General features: G+C 32.1%; 1 protein-coding gene across 27 annotated transcripts in view; it reads right to left on the bottom strand.

Moving 5' to 3' along the window:
• The window catches only part of FIP1L1 (factor interacting with PAPOLA and CPSF1), a gene marked incomplete at its 3' end in the record, with an annotated part of 64233 nt that overhangs the window by 7047 nt on the left and 32195 nt on the right, over positions 1–24991 (bottom strand). For 14 of the 27 annotated variants that reach the window (XM_081047219.1, XM_081047220.1, XM_081047234.1 and 11 more), the window contains 5 exons: positions 22334–22427; positions 20517–20673; positions 8529–8583; positions 7014–7069; positions 1521–1734 (listed from right to left, as the gene is read on the bottom strand). In XM_081047219.1, coding sequence (XP_080903345.1) covers positions 1521–1734; positions 7014–7069; positions 8529–8583; positions 20517–20673; positions 22334–22427 — 576 coding nt within the window. Of the gene's footprint in view, positions 1–1520; positions 1735–7013; positions 7070–8528; positions 8584–10627; positions 10655–20516; positions 20674–22333; positions 22428–24991 lie in introns of all 27 variants that reach the window. The other 13 variants (XM_081047243.1, XM_081047230.1, XM_081047217.1 and 10 more) reach the window with 1 other exon arrangement.

Here is a 24991-nt window from a genome sequence, read left to right as displayed (position 1 = left end):
GCAAAGCCCTTTCTTTGTCTTCTTTCCTATCAAGTTTCGCATTAAGCTCCTTAACTTGTGAATATAAACATTCTAGAGATGGCAGTGCTATCTCAAATAAATTCATTTTATCTACATTAGAAACAATTCAACTATCTGGAAAGTAATGCTCTTGAACCAAACAGAGTCATGCTAACTTATGTGGCTAAAGTTAATAACACATCCCACCACATAAACACAAAACATACATATTTACACAAACATATGTATCATAATTTTACTTAGTTAATAAAATGTTATCAGGTGACTACAGTGTATAAGTCTTTTTATTAGGAGCTACAAGAAGGAAAAAAATTAATGAATCTTATTCAGTTTCTTATTGCACACTTTTTTAAGATAAAGTTTTAAACTACTAACCAGTCCTACTCACCTTGACAGTATTATATGGTTAAATCTGAAAGGGTAATGTATGAATAATTCTGTATCCTCAGCACACAACTCTGTGCCTGGTACATAACAGACTCAGAAAATGTCTGTTACATGACTGTAAGAATTAATTGGGTACCCCCCCATCCCTTCAAAAAAAAAAAAAAAGGAAAAAGAAGTGCATAGAGAGTAGTAAGAAAAATGAAAAAATTTTTAAACTGCCTAATTTCAAGATTAGAAATCTTGAAATCAAAATCAAAATTAGAAACCTTCAAAGGTTTTAAGTAATATCTCAACTACATTTCCAGTAGATAGCAGGCCTCTACCATTGCCTTAATTTCGTCATGCTTCCATTTCCTCATCTGGTAAGTAAAAATTGAGACTAGATCCCCAAAGACCTTTCGGATTAGCAAGTCTATGACTAGAGGACCACATCTAACAATATACATGCTACCTGAATCAAGCATATGCTCACATCCTGAATTGATATACTGCTTCACCTCATCTAGCAAAATCAGAAAACTGTTTATGTACCTTATGTTTATTTATCTCATCCATAAAAACAGTTGGCATGAAAAAAAGTTACATTTAACTTATTTCATTCTACACTGTGATGGTACTTAGACTGATATGTTAATATGAAAGATGCCCAAATGAATGTTTTGGTTGTAATAAAGGGTTGATTTTTGTTAATTTTAAATACTTTTTAGCTAACAGTTTCACCAACACTTTTCAAAATTGTTTTTTCTCTATTGTATTCGCCTTCTTCCTCTGAAATATGTAAGTCATTTTATTCACTGATGCATTACGTGCCAGGCATTACTGTACAAAGTGCTGACGATACAGAAATGAAAAATGGTGGTCAATGTTCTTAAAGAGGCTTACCAAGACAGACACGCTTTAAGGGAAAAGTAAACAAAAAGATTTGAAGACGGTTGCTTTAGACAGTGGGAACCCCCAAGAGTAGCCTTGAAGCTTTTAAAATGGCTATCATAACCACTCTTCAAGCAATCCTTTCCCAACTGAATTAGATTTTCCACCCTATTACCAAATATAATTACCAAATATAAATTCTATAATGCTCATGTGAACAAACTCCTGCATACTCAACAAACCTGTTGAAAACACTTGGTGTAGGACTGTGATCACGTTCCCTCTCTCTCTCTCTGGTGCGCTCTCTTTCTCTGTCCCGATCACGATCTCGCTCTCGGTCTCTGTCTCTGTCTCTATCTCGGTCTTTCTCTCTTCTTGCATAATAGTCCCATTGCTTGCTGGTGTCCACAAGACTAGGCCATGCAGGAGCAGAACCAGGAAGGTGGGGAAAGGCCACTAAAGAACAAAAAAAAAAAAAAAATATATATATAGATAGATAGATAGATAGATATAGATATAAATAATTAAAAACAAAAGTTATGGTACTTGGTTTTTGAAGACTAGACAAATAAAACATGACAATCTCTGACAAGATTACAAAAAGGAGACCACATAAACAATACCAGAACCACATAAATAATACCAAAAAGGGACCACAACTACAGATATGGCAGAGATTAAATGATGCAGATATTATACACTTAATACCAACCCATTTAAAACCTTAGTTGAAATAGACTAATTCCTAAAAATAAATGAATAAATAACTTACCAAACAAAAGAGACTCAAAAATAAAAAGAAATCTTAAATAGTCCCATGACTATTAAAACATTAAATCAGTAATATAAACCCTTTCCACAATTCCAGCTGGCTTTTATAGGTGAATTTTACTAACTTGTAAGGTACAAACCATTCTAATATCACACAAACTTCCAGAAAATAGGAAAAAAAGATCATCCCCTAACTTACCCTATGTAGGTTGTATAACCTTAATACCAAAACCAGTTAAGGACAGTGCAAAATATAGGAAAATCATAGGCCAATGTTACATATTAACTTAGATGTTAAAAACCTAGATAAATCACTATTTTTTAAAACATAATCAATCATGATCTGAAAAGATGTTACAAATTATAGTGAAAGTTGAACAGGAAACTGGTTACATGTTCGATATATATTATATATATATGTATGCATATACACATGTATTGAGATATATATCTCTCAATACATATATATCTCAATACATGTATCATATACATGTATCTCAATACATATATATATCAATACATATATATATATTTCAATACATGTATCTGTATCTATTTATATAAATACCAAATTCTATTTCTAAATACAAGCAAATACAAACAGAACATGGTGTTCAAATGAATATACCACTTACAACAACAACAAAAATATTAGGTACCTATAGCTAAATGTAACAGAAGATTTGCAAGAAGTGTGTGGAGGTACTAGCACTTAATTGAAACACATTAAAAAACAACTCCCTAAATGGATAGAGTCCTAGTTCATAGATGAATTCATGTTGTAAGGTATAAATTTCACACAAACTGATATAGAACATCAACTGAATTCCAATATTATGGTGTAACAGCACGGACTCTGGAAACAGGCTGCAGGGTTTCAAATACTGACTGCCACTTAGTGTATGATACTGGGCAAATTCCTTAATCTGGATGTTCTTCAATTTCCTTATCCAAAGAATGGGGATAATAACAGTATGCCTACATCATAAGGCTGTCAGAATTACATGAGTTTAAGTGTCATATAGTAAGCATAACATAAATGTTAGTTATTAATCAAAATCTCAACAGTTTTTCAGAACTAGTAAAGTTGATTCTAAAATGCATATATAGTAAGAGCAATGGCTCAATTTTTCTGAAGCAGAGTAAAGGAGATTTTGCTGAACTAGGTATCAGATTTACTATGAAACTCATAATTAAGATAGTATGGCATTATTAGCACAAGGATAGTTAAATTAACAAAATGAATAGTCTAGATAACAGAGAAACAGATTTGTACATACATGGAAACTGATACAAGAATGGAAATGACATTGTAGATCCCTCAGTAAGGAGAGACTATTCAACAAATGACACTGGGACAATTATACCTTTATAACAGGCAAAAATCAATTTTTCAGATGGCTTAAGGACATACATATGAAAAAACAAAATTTGAAAACTTTTTGGAGAAAGTGTGTATTGAAGAATATTTTTTATATTCTCGAGGTTGAGAAAGTCATGATTCAAATATGAACCCAATTAAAATGTGGTATGATTTTACACAGTTGATAAAGTGTATGACGATAATTTTAATATATTTACCATAAGAACCTTCTCCTTTAAGTGGCCTGAGTATTATAATTATCTCTATAATATATAATATTTCAATAGTCATAATAAGCAAATGGTTTATTGTTTAGCTTTTAGAATGAAAAACGTATCGGGGCACAAATAATTTTGGTTATAGGACAAATATAAACGTTATATGTAGGAGCATAGTTGACCAAAGCTGGGAAGCAGAAGGGAGGAATAGGTGAAGGCTTAAAAAGATACACAGTAGTAGTGATGGATAGTACATGAAAAAGAAGGTAGGTATATAAATAAAAAGAGGAACATAAATGATAGAATTTCACTAGTGGCTGAAAGGAGAGGGATAGAGATGGTAACTGAGCAAAATACATGTCTATCACAGTAGGAAGATAACACATGGTATATCTAGTTATATAAATCAAGAACTAGGTTGATAAGCCTATGTAGAAATGCCACGCAGATCATCAGAACTGAAAACCATTAAAAATGCTTACAGTTCTTCCATATTCCTGCACAAGATCACTTTTTAACTAGGTCTTATTTTATAAGCACACCCTTAGTATTAATATGCACATCACCAAAAATTAGTATTTCCATGTATAATTAGTATTTGAGGATAAATCACAAAATTGTAAAATAAACAAAATAAACAAAGGTAACAGAATTACCAACAAAAAGGAAGCTGTATTTACCATTTCATTTCAAAGCTTTGTTTGACTATGATGAAGAAAACTCCGAACTTTCCTGTTTAATTCTTAAAATATGCTTTATAATTGTTACTACTTTAAAAGTGCTTAATTAAAAAAAAAAGTCTCAAAGAGGAGTTAGGGTGGTAAGCAGTGAGCAGAAGACTCTTACTTTTGAGATTAAAATTTTGCATATATTACTTTGAAAAAAAGTTAAGTGTTTAAAAGTGTATTTAAAAAATGAAATCTTCCACTGTGTATGTAATCTCAAGAATACAGTCTTATTCTTTCTGATATGGGTTATTCCTCATGTTCATCTGTATTGAAACAAATACATAAGGAATTTAATCACAAAGCAGAAAATGACAAGGGCCATAAAAGAAGTAAAAAGAAATTTTAATTAACAAGTGATGATTATCAACAAGTACTTACACATTACAGGCACTGTGCCGAGCACTTTATATTCAAACTTCATTTTACAGATGAAGAAAACAATTTAGGCTATTTAACTTATTCAAAGTTACTAAGGTGAGTTGTACTCAATACCCAAACCTAGGCAACTGCAGAGTCTATGCTTTAACAATTATGCTACACTGCCTCACGGTGTAGAAAAGGGAGGGAACTGGGAACTCGCTGGAGATAATCATAAAATTAACAGCTAATATTTGGGTGTTTATTACATGGTAGGAGTAAGGTGCTTCAATGTATTCTCATTAAACTTCACTGTATGAAGAAGAATTATGCTCTCCATTAATGGTTGAAGATCTATAAAAGTCACATAAACAACGAGAGGGCAAGGTAAGACTCCAACTTAAGGAGTATGACTTCCTAGGAGGCCAGTATAAAAAGGAAAAGGTAATATAATCAATGAAATAAGTAAGTCAACAGAAAGACTATCTTTTGATGTGAATGAATGGCCTGTGTGGTTGTAAATAAAGTGGGTCTGAAGGACAGTACAATCCTCTGATACAGATACCTAGAAGGCAACTGGAAGTTTATGACTGATACTTATCGCTGATCACCAAGTCTTACAATTATTATAAATTCCACTGTGTAAGCCTTTGGAACCATTCAGTTTTCTCCATCCCCAATGGTACTACCTAAATACAGGACACCATAATTTCTTCCCCTGGATTACAGTCACGTGCCAGTTACCAATGGAGATACATTCTGAGAAATACGTCATTAGGCAATTTCCTCCGTGCAATCATCAGAGTACTGACACAAACCTGGATGGTATAGCCCACTACACACCTAGGCTATCTGGTATAGCCTATTGCTCCTAGGCTACAGGCCTGTACAGCATGTTCCTGAATAAAACAACACAAGATTGAATCAAGCACTAGAGAAAAGGATGCAATCAAGAGCTGAAGTAAGCACAAGGTGTATGAAGCTGTTGCTGGTGTAACCCAACATACTGTTTTATAGCAAACTTTTTGTTTTTTAAGTAGAAAGAGTATACTCTAAAATAATCACAAAAAGTATAGTAAATACAAACCAGTAACATAGTCTTTATCATTGAGCATCATGTACTGTACATAATTGTACGTGCTATACTTATACGACTGGCAGCGCAGGAGGTGTATTTACACCACAAACACGTGAGTCATGTGTCACGGTGGCTGTAATGTGACCAGACAATAGGAATTTTTCAGCTCCATTAAAACCTTATGGGACCACAGTCATATATGCAGTTTGTCACTGCCACGTCATTATGCAGCACACGACTGTACTCCGACAGCTTCTTGTTCTCACCTTTCTACTCACTCTACAAACCCACAATTTCCTCACAGTAGGCATCCAGAATGGACCTTTTTTCAATATAAATCTAGCAATTTCACAACTTGGCATAAAACTAAACTGCTCCTCACGCCCTCTGAGTAAGGCTGGAACTCTCTATAGCACGGCTGTACGGCCCTGCATGATCTCCTCTCAGCGCTAGGTTTTCCTCATGGCGTCCTGTACACGCCGACCATGCTCTCTCTCTCACCTCCATGTCTTTGAACATAATTTGAACTCCAAATCACATCATCTATGGTTCTATCCCTCTGAAGGGGCAGGCTCCTGCACTATGCTCCCATGATACCCTCTTCTATCACCTGGCGGTTTACTCACTAACCTATACATTTGATAAGGGCAAGCGTATGCCTATGTCTAGTTTACTGTATCACTAAAACCTAGTACAATGCACAGCACTTTTAAAATAAATGAATAAATGATCAAGAAATCTAAGCAGAAAGTGGTATTAGAAGGCCTTAGAATGGATAGCCAGGAATGAACATGAAAGAGGACCTAGCCAAACGATCCACAAGAAAAGATAAATCAGTGAGGGGGAACGATGAGAACAAGGCCAGCTGGAGGCTATGAGTCAAGAAACAGAGATTACGGACAATGCAGACCGAGGCAATTGGGTGACAAATCCTAAATCCTTTTAGAAAAAGACACGGTATAAATATCCACGTTGCATTACCATCTGTTAACTTTTAAAAGTACAATTGACAAGGAAATAAAAATCATTCTGTTAAGTAACCTGTAATATATGTAAGACCTAGTTATTCCTTCAGTATAAAGGAATAACTCTGTAGGATAGTTTTTTAATTGCTCTGTAGGACAGTATTTTAAACCATGGAAGCAAATTTTTATTGCTATGAAAATATTTAAGTACTTTATTGATTCAAATTTAATCTGGTCATTAAAATTAAAACTTACCATTGCCATATGGAAAAGCACGTGCAGAACGACTATCATAACCAGAAGAATGTCCACTGTTGAAGAAAAATGAATTTTTATGTGTTGAATTTTAATACTTTGGTGCAAATGCAAAACATAAAGGGAGAATTATGACTTTTATTTATCCACAATATCCTGATAAGCTTTAATTATGTAATTTTATTTAATTCTAAAGACAAAGGCTTTTTAACCTCCCAAAATATTAAACCTAACACCCATTGGTAAATAAAAATAGTTTGCTAATACTATTTAACGTGAATAATCCAATCAATTCAGCAAAACTCACAAGATAACAGAAACTTTGAGGCTCATAGAAAATTTGAGACTTGGTTAAAATTTAGTCTTACAACAAACTGGTTTTAATGGTTATAAATCAGAAATTCAGCCCAACTGACAGGATCAACAAATAATACTTTTTAACATTTGACTGAGAAAACAAATATATATTTAACAAGGATTTCATCAAATTAAATGCTTATGTTCTCACAATTTTAATCATATTCTTTGAAAATCATATGCATAGTTTGATGCTATTAATGTAAGGGTCTCACAATTTTCCTGTCTTCTTGTATAATTTGAATCACTTTTTCAGAAATATACTACTTTTATTGAGTTTATTCGCCATTTGAGAGGAAATAATAATAGCTAACATTTATCAGTAATTTCTATCTCCCAAGAATTATGCTGATGCTTTATATCCACTAGCTGTTTTAACCTTCACAATTCTATCAACCCTATTTGGTGAAAAACTGAATCTCAAAGACTAGTTATGAACATTGCCTAGCAACACAAACCTGGGAAATTAGGAAGGTAAAATTTGAACCAAGCCTGTGCGATTCCAAAGCCTATGTTCTTAAACACCATATTGCCATCCATGAGATATTCTTTTTTTTTTTAATGTAAAACATGTTTAATAATTTTGGTCCCCCTTTAGAGACACTTTTATTTCTATCTTGACATGAGTCATCTATTTTCATAAAAATAGTAATATGCTGTTTATGTGAGAAAACAGCATTCTAACATAACCCATAAATGTAGGGTATAAAAACAAGGCTACTGCCATGCAGAACAGATCCAATCCTCCTTTGTGCAAGCTGAATCACAGCAAGGTATCAAGGAATACGGCAGCTTTTCTTTACTATGGTCCCTGATAATAGCTGTCCTTACTTAATCCTAAAAGACATGCATTATTCATGATTACCTATATTTCCCTGACTATGCCAAGTTTTTAAAATTAGAAGTTTCTAATCAGTGTGTCATAAATCAAAGCAAGACATTTCAAAATACTACCATTTATGTTTTTTTCCTCCTGTTTTGTTATTGGTCTATAGGTCCAACATTTTACTACCATAGATCTAGTCTTAAACAAATTAAAAGACATGTATTACTGTTTATAAAATTACATCTTTGAAAATATTACTAAGATATGTATATGATTCTTCTGTCAAAAGCCTATCAATGATAAAAAAATTTACAGTAGCCACACTGATTTACCTTTCTATTGTTGGTATAAGAGACGGAGGTGGAGCGCCTGGTGGAGGAGGAAAACCTGAAACATTCAATCATAAGATAAAAAAAGTTAAGAGAATGTACATTTAATATCAAGAGTGAAACAAAGTTGTTGTATATCACTAAATTTCTCTGGGGACATAACATGCTTCTCTATGTTATAATGGACAGAAAATAATGGAGCTTAAACTTATAAACAGATTTTAGAGTAATAAAGCTTTAAATGAACAGTCTGGTCTAATACACAGAGCACAAACTGGGAGTCAGGACACCCGGTCTTATTTTCAGCACCACACACAGCCCATTTTGTGAGTATGAGAAAGTTAATCTCAATGCCTTACCTTTTCATATATAAAACAGTAGTAGTGTTGCCACCAGATATGTTATACTTGATATATTTTAGAAGAAAAGCAAATACATTTACCTCTTTCAAAAAATGTTTTGAGTTTTAGCTATATAGAAATTTCCTTAAAATGTATAATTTATAAATAAAATTTTACCAGTAGATGTAATACATGCTTAAGGCTGAGAACATCCATCATAAAGTATGTTTTAAATAGCACAACCTAAAAAACTATTTTACAAAGAAAGGCACATAATGTAGTTTTGCATTACTTTGGAACGAAAATATTTTGCACCTTTATATCATGAGGTCTGCATTCTCAATAATTCACAATACCTAAATGAAATACCACAGAATATGGCTAAAAGGGACTTAAACAATTAATCTACTCTACACTTTCAAATTCAGATAGGCAATAAAACATCCCAACAAAAGACTTTAAGATTCCACAACTTAAGATACTAATTCCTTATAATACCAATCCCTTCCAAATGTTAACAACTCTCACTATTAGGAAATGCATTAAATTATATAAATCAAATTTCTCAGACTACAATTCATATGCTGTCCTGAATGAGGACAAGAAACAATCTACTGTCATGTTTTCTATCACCCACTACATATTTGAAAACACTTCCACTTAGGCCTCCTTTTTAATATTCTATGTAAAAATGAATCCCAGTCTCTTCTTAACCCTTCTCAAAAGTCCATTTAAATCAATTTTTGGCCTTGCTTCCAGTTGTTTCAAATTCACCATGCTCATCTTCACTGTATCCAGTTTTAGGATCTATACCTCCTCTATTAAAAATCTTAGAAGTATACAGTTTAGCAATTACCACCTCAGTCCTAGAGTCCACAATCCTATTTTATACAGTCATGCAATCACATTTCTTTTTAAACTAAAAAGACACAGCAATGATTCCTTTATGACTTTTCCTGGTGAGTCTTCTTTAGCCACATTCATACACAATCAGTGACTATTCCATATCTAAATTTGTATACTCGCCTGTACTACCTAAGCCACTATTTTTGTTTATGAAGGTCATTTTGAATTTAGACCCACCCTTCCAAGCACTGTCACTTCTCATTCTGTTTCTATTTGGCTTTTAATGCTGACCTCAGTAAACACACTTGCTATAACATTTGCATCACACTACCAAAAAAAAAAAAAAACCAAAAACAAAACTGAAAGAAATGTAAAAATCACTGGACCACGTATAAACTATTGATCATACCATTACAACAATGAACAATTTAATCACCACTCTTAGACAACCATCTGACCAATTGTCAATCTACCTGACTGTGTGGTTCAGAACATATTTTTCTCACAATACTGAGTTATGCCAGCAGGGTATAAAAATCAGAAACCATGATAAAGTCAAAATAGATACTCTTTCTCTTCTCTTGCAGTCACTTTATCATATAAAAAAATCCTTGGTCTGAAAAAATTTTTAGTAAAAATGTTATTTTATATCCTATATTGTTTTCTTCAACCAATTGATATGGCGAGAATTTTCTCAAAATCTCTATTTCTACAGAAATGGGTAAGACAGATATAAGAAAACTAAATATCTCAATCAAAACTGGAATGAAGCAAAGGCAGAGCTGAAAATAGGACCTTGAAATCCCAATAGCCTATTCCATATTCTAACCATATCAACACTGTCCCTCCTGTAACTATAGGCTTGAAATTTCATGTTTATTAACAATGATGGAGAAAACATGGAAAAAGTTTTACCTGGAGGTGGTACAGTTATTGGAATACCTAAAAAACAAGTGATGAAATTTAATATAGTAACTGGATTTTATAACCTGTTATGTATTTATGCCATCACCAAAAAAAAACCCTTTGAAATAAAACCCCTCGTCTCATTTTCCTCACTCAAGAGAAGCGCTCTGTTTTCTTGCCAAGGACCAACAATTTCAGTATAACATCTGACTTCCTGATGAAAACCAAGTCTAACAACTTGGTAACAGGTTTCCCCCACAAGTTGTAATCACAAACAAAGTTAGACATCAACTTAAAAAGCACACTTGTGCATACACAAATATCAAACTCCACGAAATTAACACTAAGTTTGATAATCAACATTTGATTTTGTTATTTTAATAGGGAAATTGATCAATAGGCTCTTTAATACAGTAGGTAGTACAAGGTAACTCTGAGGATGAGGGATACTCACTTAGTAAACGGTTGTGGGGCATTCAAGTGCTGATTTGGACTGTTTGTTGTTGACAGGAGTGGGGAAAGGTTACTTCCCTTGATTTGTGGAAGCAGAGCAAGGGGCACAGCCAATTCATATATATACACCCCTAGGGCACATTAAGATGTGGAGGATTTACTTCTATGGGTGTCACAAAACACTAATTTGAGTGACACTCACTAATTTGCACACATTATAAACTTTAAGAAATAAACTGTGTATGAAGAAACATTCTAAATTTATATTGGTCAAATGTGCCCTTAAATCCTAATGTCAAACTTATGTGGCATGCAAACTGTAACAACTTTTTGTTTGAAGAAAAATGACATAAGCAGGAAAACAGAAAAAATTAAAAACTTTCTCATGGACATTTTATACCATAAATAACTTCAACACAGCCAAAATGGTTTACTAAATCCTATCTTAAAAACTGTATCAAAATTAGTCCAAAAGAGGAAAAATAATCTAATTTATTAAGTAAATATATGGGGAAAAAATGAAAACAATTGCCTTCCAATGTTTTCTTGTCAATGGAAACATCTGCTAATAATTTATTCAAAAATTTTTTCTTATGTTTTACCAGAATAAAAGGTTTATATAAAAAGATTTTAAGGCAGCAAGTGGCCTTAAAATGGAGAATGAAGCACCTGATTTAACCACCCATGGAATAAAAGGATATGCTAAATTTACAAAACCAACAAGACTGAAAAAGATATGTAAGGCAGCCATCATGTTTCCAAAATCATTAGGCCTCCATAAATTTACTAAACTGATCTACACTTAATGGCAATTCTCATCCATCCTGAGGTTACACTGTTGCTTCCCAAATTACTAAGCTAAAAGAATCCAGCAAACACTACAAGCCAGCAAAATCCCAGACACCAAACTAAACGAGAAAAGTAAGAAAGGCAGAGCATACATTTTCTTAATATTTACTATTACCTGATTTTCTTTAAAATAGATTTTTTTTTTAGAGCACTACTGAATTTCACTATATGACTACATTTAAACCTTAGTTTTCACATTTAAACACATGATAATTTTCTAGGTGTGTAAGTTAAAGGCTATATCAAATTTAGCAACCCACTCTGTAATCCTAGTAGCTTTACCATTTTGGCTAATGCTCACTACAGATTACTACAATGTGAATTCATGCAAAATAGCTAAGAAATTACTAGTCAGCCCTCTCAAAATTTATTTGTCAAAACATTTAAGTTGTCAAAATGTCACAAAACATTAATGATAAAAGACAATTAAATTGTTAACTATGCTATTAAGGTGGTTAATATTATAGCCTGCTTTTAATTTGAATTTTACTACAATAATATCATAGGGTAGATTTTTAAAAATATCAACTGGAAGGAATTAAGGACACAAAGAAAAATCATACTATGTACATAGATGCCTTTCCAATCAATATCTAACACCAGAATTAGAAAAGGCCCTTCTTGTGAGACCTCTATTTCACCTAAGATATTTCAATGTAAATCTTTATTGGTAAATGTTCACTGAAACTTAACTATAAAGTTGATCAAACACGATACAATCAATTCTTAGACAATTATCAAATGTGTATTTAAAATCCAACTAAGACAGTTTAACATATAATGGTAGGCCAACATAATTCTTATCTAAAAGTCATTATTTAGTATTTGACTTTTGTTAACAAAGAGAAATAGTGTAAGGAAAGAAAAAAACTTGTCTCAAAAATCCCTATCCTTTCCCTCAACACTCTCACCTTCCTGGCTAACACATGTGCTGCCTAGCCAACAGACTTGAAATACACAAGTACTGTGTTTCTTTTCTGCATTCTCTAACTGTAAAATAAGTAGGAAAAACATGTTTGTTTTCCTGGAAAGCCTTGTCTTAACAGTGGTAAAAGTAAGATTTCTAGTACTGGCCAAAAGCTTTTGAAAAAGTAATATTCAAGTTCTAACAGGATTGAACACATTAGTGATTTTGAAATTTTAGTGATCATCAGAATCACTTGGAGAGTTTGTTAAAACACAGATTGCTGGGCCTTTCCCCTAGAATTTCTGTCTCAGTAGGTCTGAAGTGCAGCCAGAGAATCTGCATTCCTAACAAGGAGATGATGATGTTGTTGAGCAGAGACTATACACTGAGAATCACTGGATTAGATTCTAAACTTCTCTTTTGCACTGCTGAGTACCTCATTGGTCAATACAGGTCAAATAAACTCCATTCCAAATTTTTATGAAGCAAACAAAGCATGTGACACTTTGAAGTAAAGTCATACAGCTGGCATGACAGCCTATACTATCTGGCATCCTCAAAAGAAAGAGAAAAGAATTTAAGTTTTCCAGTATACAACAATTAAGAGTACTTAATCATTAAGCATGAGGGTAGGGGGACCTGAAATCCTATTTGGGGGGCTGAAGGAATTAAAGCAAAGAAACAGAAAGGCAGCAGCCCTGCAAAACATATTAAAAGGAATTTAAATGTTTTTTGTTTTTTTAAATTCTCACAAAATTAAAAGTCTGCACTCAACAACAACAAATAAAAACTGAATAAAAATTATCTATGACCTCATTCTCAATGTATCCCATCATTATTTTGTATGACTAAGGCGAAAAAGAGCTATGTAATAGGCCGCCTCTGACATGACTTCCAATGATCCTTGCCTCTGGGTATTTATGCCTTTTTATAGGTGTATTTATATCCTTCCCTTGAGTGCAGGCTGGATATAATGACTTGTTTCTAACAAACAAAATACAGCAAAAATGATGGGATGTCACTTCCATGATTAGGTTTCAAGAGACAGTGACTTCAACATTGCTGGTATCCTTTATTATCTTCTCAGCACTCAGACTTTGATGAAGCAAGCTACCATGTTGAACAGATTCAACAAAGAGGTGAATGAGCTTGTAGATGAATCCTTTCTATCAAGACTGTGAGATGACCATCTCAAATTTTGTAACAGACCTTGAAGCAGAGGACCCAGCTAAGCTGTCCCACATTCCTAACACACAAAAACTGTTTGATAATAAACATATTGTTTTAAGCCACTACATTCTGGAGCAATTTGTTATGAAGCAATAGCTAATCATTACATACAGTAACTCCTTATCATTTCTCTATTCAAATGTGGGGAAAAAAAAAGCATGGCAGAATTATGTGAACTATGTGAACTTCCTATTTCTCACTGGTAAGTTCCAAATTTCAACAGCATTATCATTATTATGTTATGAATCAATAAGCTCAATCACTTTTCTTAAGTCTCTAATGATTTCTGCTTCAAAGTCATTAAGCTCATATGTAAGTTTTGCACAAAAAAATTGAGTACAATAAAGTCAAGATTTATAAAAACCATTAAATATCACCTTCAACCACATGCTTTTCAATGTATCAGTATTCTTAAAATTATATACTATACACACACATCACCTACCATCTACTCTTTAAAAAAAACATAGAATATGTAATAACATAAAACTTTTTTAATAACTAAAGTAAAAATTAATTATAAAGTACAAAAAAGAATGGAGGTAATTTTAAAAGGAAAAAAAATGTTCAAAGGTACTATGGTCGCAAAACTTAAAGCAACAAAAAGTTACCAGCATAGTATAGTCCATACCTAACAGGTAAAAAAGATGATTTCATGCTAACCATAAATGGAATAAACTATTTTGTCCTTATTAGGATCCCTTAATCCTCTAGTTTATAAAATAATCTACAGGCTACAGAAATAAAAATTCTGTTAGACAAATAACATCTCTTATAGAAATGTCAGTATTTTTACAAAGAACTTATAAAAGAATTGATCTTTATAAGCTCACATATAATCACAAAATGGTTGGAAGAGTCACACAAACAAAAGGAAAATATTAAATTTTAATTAAATTCTATAAAAACAGCAACTATGGTATATTAAAAATATAACTATTATAAAGGGGGCATCCATGGGAGGAAAAAGACACTAAAATTCAACATCCTAAAGAAGCTTTCAATTTCTATTAAAGTTACATTTGAATTAATTTTTAATTGTACCAGAATATACTACTTATTACAGAAAATTAGCATTAATCCCTATTTTCAGTTTATTAAAAATACTCACAGACTGTTAAGTTTTTTTAAATATAGAAAAATAAAACATAAGAGAAAATGAGTACAGTTCTCAAAAACTTCAAGGAATTCTTTTGCAGAGGTACTTCCATGTAATACATTTTTGAAATGCTTATGTTTTTGGCAAACAGCATCAGTTAATAAGCAGATTTGCTGTGTGAAAACAAAAAAATCTTCATGGAACTATAAAATAAGCTTAATAAATGTTATATTCATGGAATAGCTTCTCAGTTAAAGGGACAAAATTGTACTTCCTCAAGGGTGCTAATAATATTTAATACAAGCCAAATTTCTGCCAAAGGAACAGTTCTCAAAGTGTTACCTGGAGATTCCTGGGGGTCCCTACGACCATTCTAGGAATCCACAAGGTCAAAACTACTTTCATAAAAATACTATGTTATTTGCCATTTTCACCCTCATTATCTTACAAATGTACAAGAAGTTTTCCAGAGGCTACATGACATGTAAAATTACAAGATTTAACAAGGAAACAAAAAGGAGAATCCAGCTTTTTTCTATTAAGCCACACAAGTAAAAAGATTTGCAACAGTGTAAAACAATGCCACTCTTTGCACTAAATGTTTTTGATGTTCTGGAAAAATAAAGTTATTTTTTAAGAAATGTTGTCTTACTGCTAATATATAATGGGTTTATTACTATAAGTATTTTTAAAATAAATATTTTAAATATAATATTTTGTTTTAATATCTAATACAAAAAAATAGACGTAACACAAATAAAAAAGCTTTCTGGGATCTGCTTTTTTAAGAGTGTAAAGGAGTCTATGACCAAAAAATTTAAGAGCCAGTGTGTTGGAACCAGATTGCTAACAGAAAAATTAGCTAAAGACATGGCAGGCCTTGCAAGAACTACAGAAAGACTCCAGACATGAGCTGTTTTTCTCCCTAACCCCATGTATCATTGCTAACCCAAAAACAAGATATTTAAGAAATAAACAAGATTTTTGAGTTCATATAATTTGTAGTACTATGTGACTAATAAGGCAGCGATGTACCTGACTGACAGTCTTTTAGGAAGGAATCTAATTCCTTCTAAAATGCTGAATCTTACTCATTTTGAAATCTAGATAAACAGCTAAACCCTATATACAACTTTTAAAAAAAGGATGGCTTGTCTGTGGTCCAGACTAGTTCGGCTACATCGCCATAAAGCAAAGAAAGGGCTTTCTTCAAAGTAGAATTCTACTCCTGAACTAGATTTCAATTTTTCCCAAGACATACAGAACCACAGTCACATGTGTTAATAATCTCCATTATAAAAAAAAAGAAGACAAAATATGATGACAGTAAAGTAAATTAACATTTAAAAGCCTAAATTAAAATTCTACCATAAAATGTAATATAGGTTGACAGTTTAAAAATTTACAATCATTAATTATTTTATTTAAAAACAAATTAAGTCAGACACAGAAGGGTAAATGGAATGATTCCATTTATATGAGGTACCTAGAATAGACAAATTCATAGAGAAAGAAAGAACATAGGCTACACAGGACTGGGGTAAGTGGCAATGGGTTATTATTTAATGAACAGATAGTTTTTGTAATAGATTATGAAAATGTTTTAGTACAGATTGTAGTGATGGTTGCACAACATTCTGAATGTATTTAATGCCACTGAATTGTACATTTACAAATGGTTAAAATGATACTTTGTTACGTATATTTTACCACAATAAAAAAAACCCACAAAATCAACTACACTATAAATCAATCCTTCCAATTTTACATTTTTTTCTTCTAGTAAATAAAACTGGTTTATTCAGTAAACATGGACTTAACACAAATCAGGCAAATAGCAAAACTTCAGTTAGCTGGATGTTCAAAAAAAAAAATCTGATTCCTGCTCTTTACAACCTCCCAAACTTCCCTACCCACAAATATATATGCATGCACTTCAACATTAAGGAAATACTTTAAAACAAAAAAAGAAAAAAAAGCTTTTAAAACACATTATTGGGATGAATACACATAATCCAACAATATAGCTTTCTTGACACAGGTAATGATTCAGTTCAACATAGTTAATGAAAATGGCTTTCGAGCAAAATTGACTGGAACAGAATTCTGGTTCTGCTACTTTTCTAGCTATCTAAATTTCTTAAGCCCCAGTTTCCTCATCTGTAAAAGGAGAGTAATATCTACTTCAGATGTTGTCAACATTAAAATTGAGACAATATAAGAAGTGCCAGTGCCTTCAATAGTAAGCATTCAATAAATATTAGCTATTATTTCTATTATTACTTAGTGAAAGCATGAAACCACACTTAATATATTTCTGAAAAAAAATTAATATAATAGAAACTACTCCTCTAACTTTTCATACAAATCTATTGTGACCAGAAATCCTTTGTCCTCTTTTATTAACAAGGTTTCGTGTATGTTTGTAGAATGTGTTTGAGGAGGAGAGGAATCAATATACCTCTCCTATTCTGTTAACTATATTACAGTCTCTTGAATAAGCATTGTCTCTATCATCTCATCACTGCTAAGGGGTAATTATCAATTTACACAATGAGCCAAATATAGAGTTGGCTATAAATTTTATCCTCCAAAACAGAGCATTTCTGAAGGAATAATAATTATACTGGGACAAAAGGTGTAACATAAGACTTTCTAGGCAAATCTGGACACATTTAACCCTATTTATGAAAAAACTGGTAGCATCCCAAAATATGGGCATAATACGTCATGACTTCTTTGACTAACCATACACAGGACAATAGTTTTAAAAACTTAGCATTTAAAGCTAATGTTAACAAAGGCAACATTAAATACGTTGAAATTCTCAAAAAAATTTTTTTCCTTTTAATATTTCTCAACAAAGCAAAAAGAAAACCCAAGGTTTCTCTAAGAAAAAGTTTACTTATTAAAGCAATACTTACAAAAAGACTCCTGAGCCACAGCTTTCTTTCATTAGCTGCTTATGATTCATAAGGTGATCTAAATTACGGCAAACTCAATAGAACATACTGTAATCATGTGGTTCTGTGGTAAATGGCAACTGAAAATGTGGCTTTAATCAAGGCCTACATTCAGCTCCCATGTATCTGTGGAGCCATAGTGTTGTTTAAAGCCAGTGCCCATTCTGATTGGTAACTAAATGCCTGTTTGACTGTACCAACCATCAACCTGAAAAACCCCTTGTGTTACAGATACATAAATATGCTTTTAATTCAATTAGCTAACATATTTAGGGAATGTCAAGTATACTTAAGATATCTGCAATTAGCACGGTGGGGAAACACAGATGAAAATACAGTCTTACACTCTCTCCAACAACTCACAATCTAGTAAAGATGAGTAATTCAGTTAGCCTCAACTTACAAATATTTGGTTTTAATGTATATCAATAAATACTTCCCTCACCTCACTCCGACAAATAAACCAGTTAGGAATTGCTTAAACCAGCATTAGAATTCATCTGAATTTGTATTCCTTAAATGCTGACACGACAACATGGAAACATAATTGAAGTACGTATTAAGGAAATCCGGATAGGTATTTAAAATATGTACAGCACATAGTTGAAAATTAACATGAAATGAATAGCTTAGGGCAACAGAAAAATAATCTGTTAATAGTATAACACCACAGATAATCTAAACGTTATTAAAAGACTTGTTATCTTTATAAACAGAGGTTACATGGCAAAGAAATGGGAGTAATTCTATCATTTTGAAAAAAAGCCTACTACCAGATAATGCCATTGCCTAGCAGCAGAATCTTCTAGAGCTATAAAATATTCTTATACCAGTGAGGTATTTTTTCATCATTAATTCATATCAACTCTCTCTCACTTTAATAAACATCTAACGTTGAACTATGTTAGCCATCTGTTATATGCTGTATAAGCCAGTAAGAAAAATTTTTTTAAATCACTTTTAGTATTCTAACTAGTAAAGTTTAAATAAAAGATTACAAAGCAATCTAGCATAAGGACTATTATCACATATATTGATCATCGTTTGGTCTCATTAAATCAAATATGTTCTAAATTAACTATTTCTACATTTTATCGTTTACAGAGGACAAAGAACTCATTTAACAAACACTAATCCTCATTACCTTCCCTTTTTATTTAGTTAATTCTCACCATATTAAACACCTAAGAATCATGGGTCCAACTTCTGAATGGTTTCAGAACAAAAATTACTAGAACAAGAAATTCATTGAACTTTAGAAGTAAAGTTGTCTGGAGTAAGCCCCTCTAACCTATGAGGTCTTTCCTTCCTCTATTTTTGACACAACAGATTCTCTAAAGCCAGAGTTACTTTTCATAATAATTTTCTTATACTTTTTGAAGGTAGAGGTGACAACAGAAGGGAATTAAAGGTGTTGTCATTGTAGGGCCGAAGATGACTAAGAGAAGTACTATTCAGATATTTTATTTGCCTCGGTACTCTGATCATAAGTGGTATCTTAAAACAAAGACAGCTCTCTTGTAAATGCAAAGTGAGTGAGCAGACATGACACGGCTCTTTAGTATAAACTAATTTTATACTAAAGCAAATCTTAACATATATTACACATGTAATTCTAATTAGGACCAACAGCTAATTTTCATTATTTACTATGGGAATTCTTCCTAGAAAAAAGTAATTATCTCAATTGATCTTGTTAGTTTCATTAAAAACTGGTTAAGGGGGATAAATATTGAAAGTTTATTGGGAATAAAATAACCAAGGCCACTAGGTAAAAAGTAAAAAGTATAAAATTTAGGGATTAGCTGTGTATTTTTTCTATTGCCACTAATCTAGTTTTTAATAAATAATCAAAAGTGGCTAAAAATATGATTAAAACTTACATTTATTTTCTGTCTCGTTTAAAAGAAGTTAAATACCAGGTACTTGGCACCCGGAAGCAGTGTCTTTAAAGGAAACTAGTATATAAAGATGACCAGACTGAGATTTTCATTTCAATCTCTTCACAGGATATAATTTTTTTTTTAACCTACTCCAATGATAAAAGTATCTTTGAATTTTTCTTCAAAACAAGTTAATGTAGTTTACAATTCAATATGGATTTATAAATATACAATTAGCAATTTTACTTTGGGGATCACCATCATATTTTTGGAACATGGTTTTAGTGTCCTGTACATTCTTCTCTCTGTTAGCACTGTCTCTGTGTTTGCTGAAACAGGAAGACATGTATGTATCTGTTTCAGTGTGAATCTACTGAAGACCTAACATAGTGAATTTCATATCTATTACTTTCAATGCAATGCAATCAATGAAGATATTTTCAAACACATATTTTAATTGTTAAATTCAAAATAAAAGAAACACTCACAGGTTATTTGTTTCCTCCAAACCTACCTGGTGGTGGAATCAGAGGTGGAGCGGTACTGACAGTGGGAGGAGGCGGAAGAAATGGAGGCGGCGGCAGATGGGTGGGAGGAGCTCCCGGGGGGAAGAACGGAGGTGGTTTGCTAAAATTGTTGTCCACTTCAGTAGCAGATCTTTCAGAAAGGACCTAAAATTACAGCATAATTTATTGAAAAGATGAATAAATGTTCTTATCTGAATTAAACTCAGTAAATTAATTACAATTAATCTAAGAAACAAAATAAAGTTTTATTCACATACACATATTTTGGGGAGGTGGGACTCATTTTTCTATGTGTGTGCTATGTGTGTATATACACAGATGTGAGTATATACTCACACATATTCAAAGCGTATGAAAAATTGAATCATTATAAAAATGGTTAATAAGAAATAATTACGTGATAAAAATATTTTAAACAAGAGACAAGTACTTTATAAATATAATGCAACATGTATTATTTTTGTCACCCAAGCGAAGTTTACCTGTTCAAATTAAGCCAATGATCAGTCACAGATACTAGCATTAAGAAATTAACATGGCAACAGAACCAGATATTTACTGTACAAGGGCCTATCACCACCAGGTCACAAAGGAAGAGAAGGTAAAGCATGCATCAACAGGGTGCAAGTAACAGGCAGCCAGATATATAAACAACTTTTCCCTATGACCCTTGTAGCTTTAAGAACAAAGGTTTATACTTGAAAAGTAAAAGTACACAAAATACTGATCCGTGTGAACAGGTAAGAGACAAGCATCAAATTTACAGGAGAGTGGGACCTAGAAATTTGGATTTTTGACAAGCTCCCTAATGGATCCTAATGTGCAAACAACATTTGGGAAATAGCAAAAACAGGAAACATAATACTGTATATCTAATTCATACTTCTCAAATCCTTGATAGGCTAACACGTATCATTTAAACATATAATCCTTCCTTTTGTTAACATTTCCTACATTTAAGTACAATAATTTCTGTAAAAAATGCTAATCAGCTATTTTTTAAAGTAGGGAACAGATTTTAAGAAATCATAGCATTTCAACGGTAGGGCAAAAGAGCACTATCTTCATTTTAGAAATGATTTACCTTTAAAGATGCTAAAAAGAAAATTTTACATGACTAATTTATTAAAGGTAATAAAAATCAAAAGACTTTGGAAAAGACTAAGAAAAAGGAAATAAGTAATAAAGTGTGGCCGAGCTAATAGCTGAAAGTCTCAGTTGCTAAAGCTCTAACTTGAATTAACCAAGTTACTAAATAACTCATCTTCCTTCATTCTTTCACTTGAAAACAAAGGCAATCTACTTCCCCCCAAAATGTCACATTAAATTATGCTATACCCATACAATAAAGCTATCATAAAGAGATTTAAATCATATTTTTAATATGGGAAAATGTAAATAATTTCAAATGAAAAAAAAAAAAAGACACACAAAAATATAATAGTATCCCAATCTTGCTAAGTGACAAGGAAGAGACGTACTAGAATGTTAAAAGTGGTTAACTTTAGATGGTAGAATTATGGGTGGTTTTATTTTTTTATTTAAAGTTTTCTCATATTTTCCTCTTTTTGTCCAATGAGCCTATTTATTATGTTTATAACAAGGAGAAAGAAATCTTACTATGAAAGACCCAAAGGTTATAAATTCTAAATGAAACAACTTTTGTAATAAAAAGGTAACTGATTCCACATTTTATATCTCTTTGCAGCACCTAACACATTATATAGCACTATGAATGCATAATGAATAAATTAAAACACGTATATAATTTTTCAGTTAAAAAGTATATTTTAAAATACTAAACCTGTATGTTGCTGTTTTCATTTGCCCGTCGCCTTCCTTCTACTCGACTGATGGTTATAGTCTGACCAATAACATCAATTGCCCCAGGTAATCTCCTGTAACATAAAAATTGAATCAATTCAGTTTCACCTAACTAGATGTTTGAAAAAGAATACAAATATTAGGTAAGAAATAAAATCTACAACCCTTTGTAATGTACTTCAAATAAAATCAGATTACAATACACATTGAAAAAACTTCACTGAATTAGATCTCGCTACTTTGAACTGTCATAAAAACTGTTTTATTATATTAATGAGCTCACAGCAACACACCCAACAATGATCATGTTAAATTTTAAGTATTTTTATATGTTTTCTTCTAAATTTACTATTTTTAATAGCATCCAACTGAATTTATCTTTGAGGAACTGAATCAGGTAGCAAATGCTAAACAAATGGGAATAAAAATTTTGGGCCACTATAATGTAACACATACCACAGTATTACAGAAAATTTTAGAAACTCCCCAACAAGGCTTGGGAAGAAGTAATACTCATTTTAGTACACACAGGACAATTTCCTTAGTGATTTATTCCAAGTTTAGAAAGCATAAAAAGGGAACCAGTTTTCCATTTCTGATAACTTGCCTTTAGATAGAAAAAATCAAATAATTAATGCCTGCCCCACCTCCAATTGTATTTACAATACATGAAAGTAGATGAATAGATGGAAAACAGTCTATCACAAAATAATGCTTAAATTTAATAGGAAAATCTAATACGTTAAAGTAAAAATAAAATATTGACAGCCATTTAGTATAGATAAGGACTTTATAAAAGTATACATGCTTAACAAGATATAAAAGTCACCTATAGGAATCAACAGGCAATGAAAAATAGATATGAATAAGATTAATTTCTCTTCATCTGTATTTCAGTTCTGAACAATTCTACCTTTAAACATTTATAAAAGTAAAACAATTAGAGTACCACAGATCCTTCCAGTCACCAGTTAAGTTCCTTAAATGACTAAAAACAGCAGCTACCATTTGTTGAGTGCCTACGTAGTATACCTAAACCTCACAATAACCCTTAACTTAAAAAATTACTGTATACTTGTGAGAAATGATAAAGCTAGGGCCCAGAGTTATGTCACTGACCTCAGTAATAAATGACAAGACTAAGTTTCAAATCTGAGTATGACTCCAAAGCTTACAGAACCTTTCCCTTGAAACATCATGCATGCCTTACAGCAAAATAATTGGCCTTTGAGAAATTTAAGACTTCTGGAAAAATAAGAATTAGTGAAAGTTTGTCTCAAGTGGAGCTTGGAAAAGTCCAATAAATTTATGCTCACAAAAACAAAGACAGCCATATAACAAGTACACAATGGTACTTCAAACGTCTTTACATAGTCAAGTCCCACTTACCATCTTGCCTGCTGAAGACTTCTGTTCTCTATCATTTCAATACAAAAAAAAAAAAAGAAAAATGTTCAAGTCTTTCTGATTTTATGCCTGGGTCACTGACTTCCTTGGTTCCCTCGTGATCTCAAAGATCAGGAGTGATTTCACTTAACTTGTACCCTTCAATACAGCTGGGAAGCTATCCTAATATTCGTACATTAAAAAAATCAAAATACCTCTCAGATAAAACAAATCTGTTGCTCCTATTTTTTCCCCTAAAGCTTAAATTACAAAGCTATGACCACTATAAATTTCATGTCAAAGCACATGCGTCAGCTCTCTGATATATGTACACATCTCAGATTTCAACATCTTAACAGATAAAGGTGTGTATTCTGAGGCCAGGATTTCTTTCCCTCATCATTTATTGCTACACAGACTTCACTGTAAAAAATCTTCATTTCTACTCTACTGTTTCCTTTTTCATTCTTTTCTATTCCCATTTGCTGGATTCTCCCCTTACCACCTTTTAAAATTTATTCCCATTAAGAACAAATTCTCACAAATTTGTTTGGATTTGCAATTTGGATTACAAATCTCCAAACTATTAAAAGTAGCAAACATTAAATCTAGATATAACACTCCAATTTTTGTGCCGGGGCAAAGATTTCTATTACCTTTCACCATGGACTTCTAAGGACTTCTGCTATTAAAAATTTTTGGGCAAATGGGAGTACTTATTTCATAAAGTTTATCTTAAATACTGCCAGAGAAGTCCAATTATTTTTTCAGTTTTAAATGGATTATTTAATCACTAAAGATTCAAAATAGCAAGTACTATGCTTCCAAATACACAGAAAAGAGAAACCAGCCTTAAAAAATATGTATCTCTACAGGGAGCCCAGAAATTTTTAATTCCTTACATTTCCATAAAAATGACACCTCCATAAAATATGGCATTTTTACCATATAAATTAATTTATCTTAGTCAGAAATGTGAAGGTTACCATTTTGTTAGAAATATTTTATGACACATACTTAAGTATGTATCGAGTAACAAAAAGCACATATTTAACATAGATAAATAAACAATCCAATGTTATTCTGATGCTACTTTATGGCAAACAATATTGAACCGTATTATTCCAAGTTTTTGATATAGTACTTTTTATTTCAATACATAAAAGGGCTTAATAGAGTTTTGCTCTACTAAAGGTTTTCTGTAACTTGGATTTTCACGTAGTACAGGTTTAACTGGGCTTACAAATTTGTT

Source organism: Rhinolophus hipposideros (genome assembly GCF_964194185.1).
Source record: "Rhinolophus hipposideros genome assembly, chromosome: 1".
NCBI classification, from domain to species: Eukaryota; Metazoa; Chordata; class Mammalia; order Chiroptera; family Rhinolophidae; genus Rhinolophus; species Rhinolophus hipposideros.
This window is presented reverse-complemented; position numbering and strand designations above follow the sequence as displayed.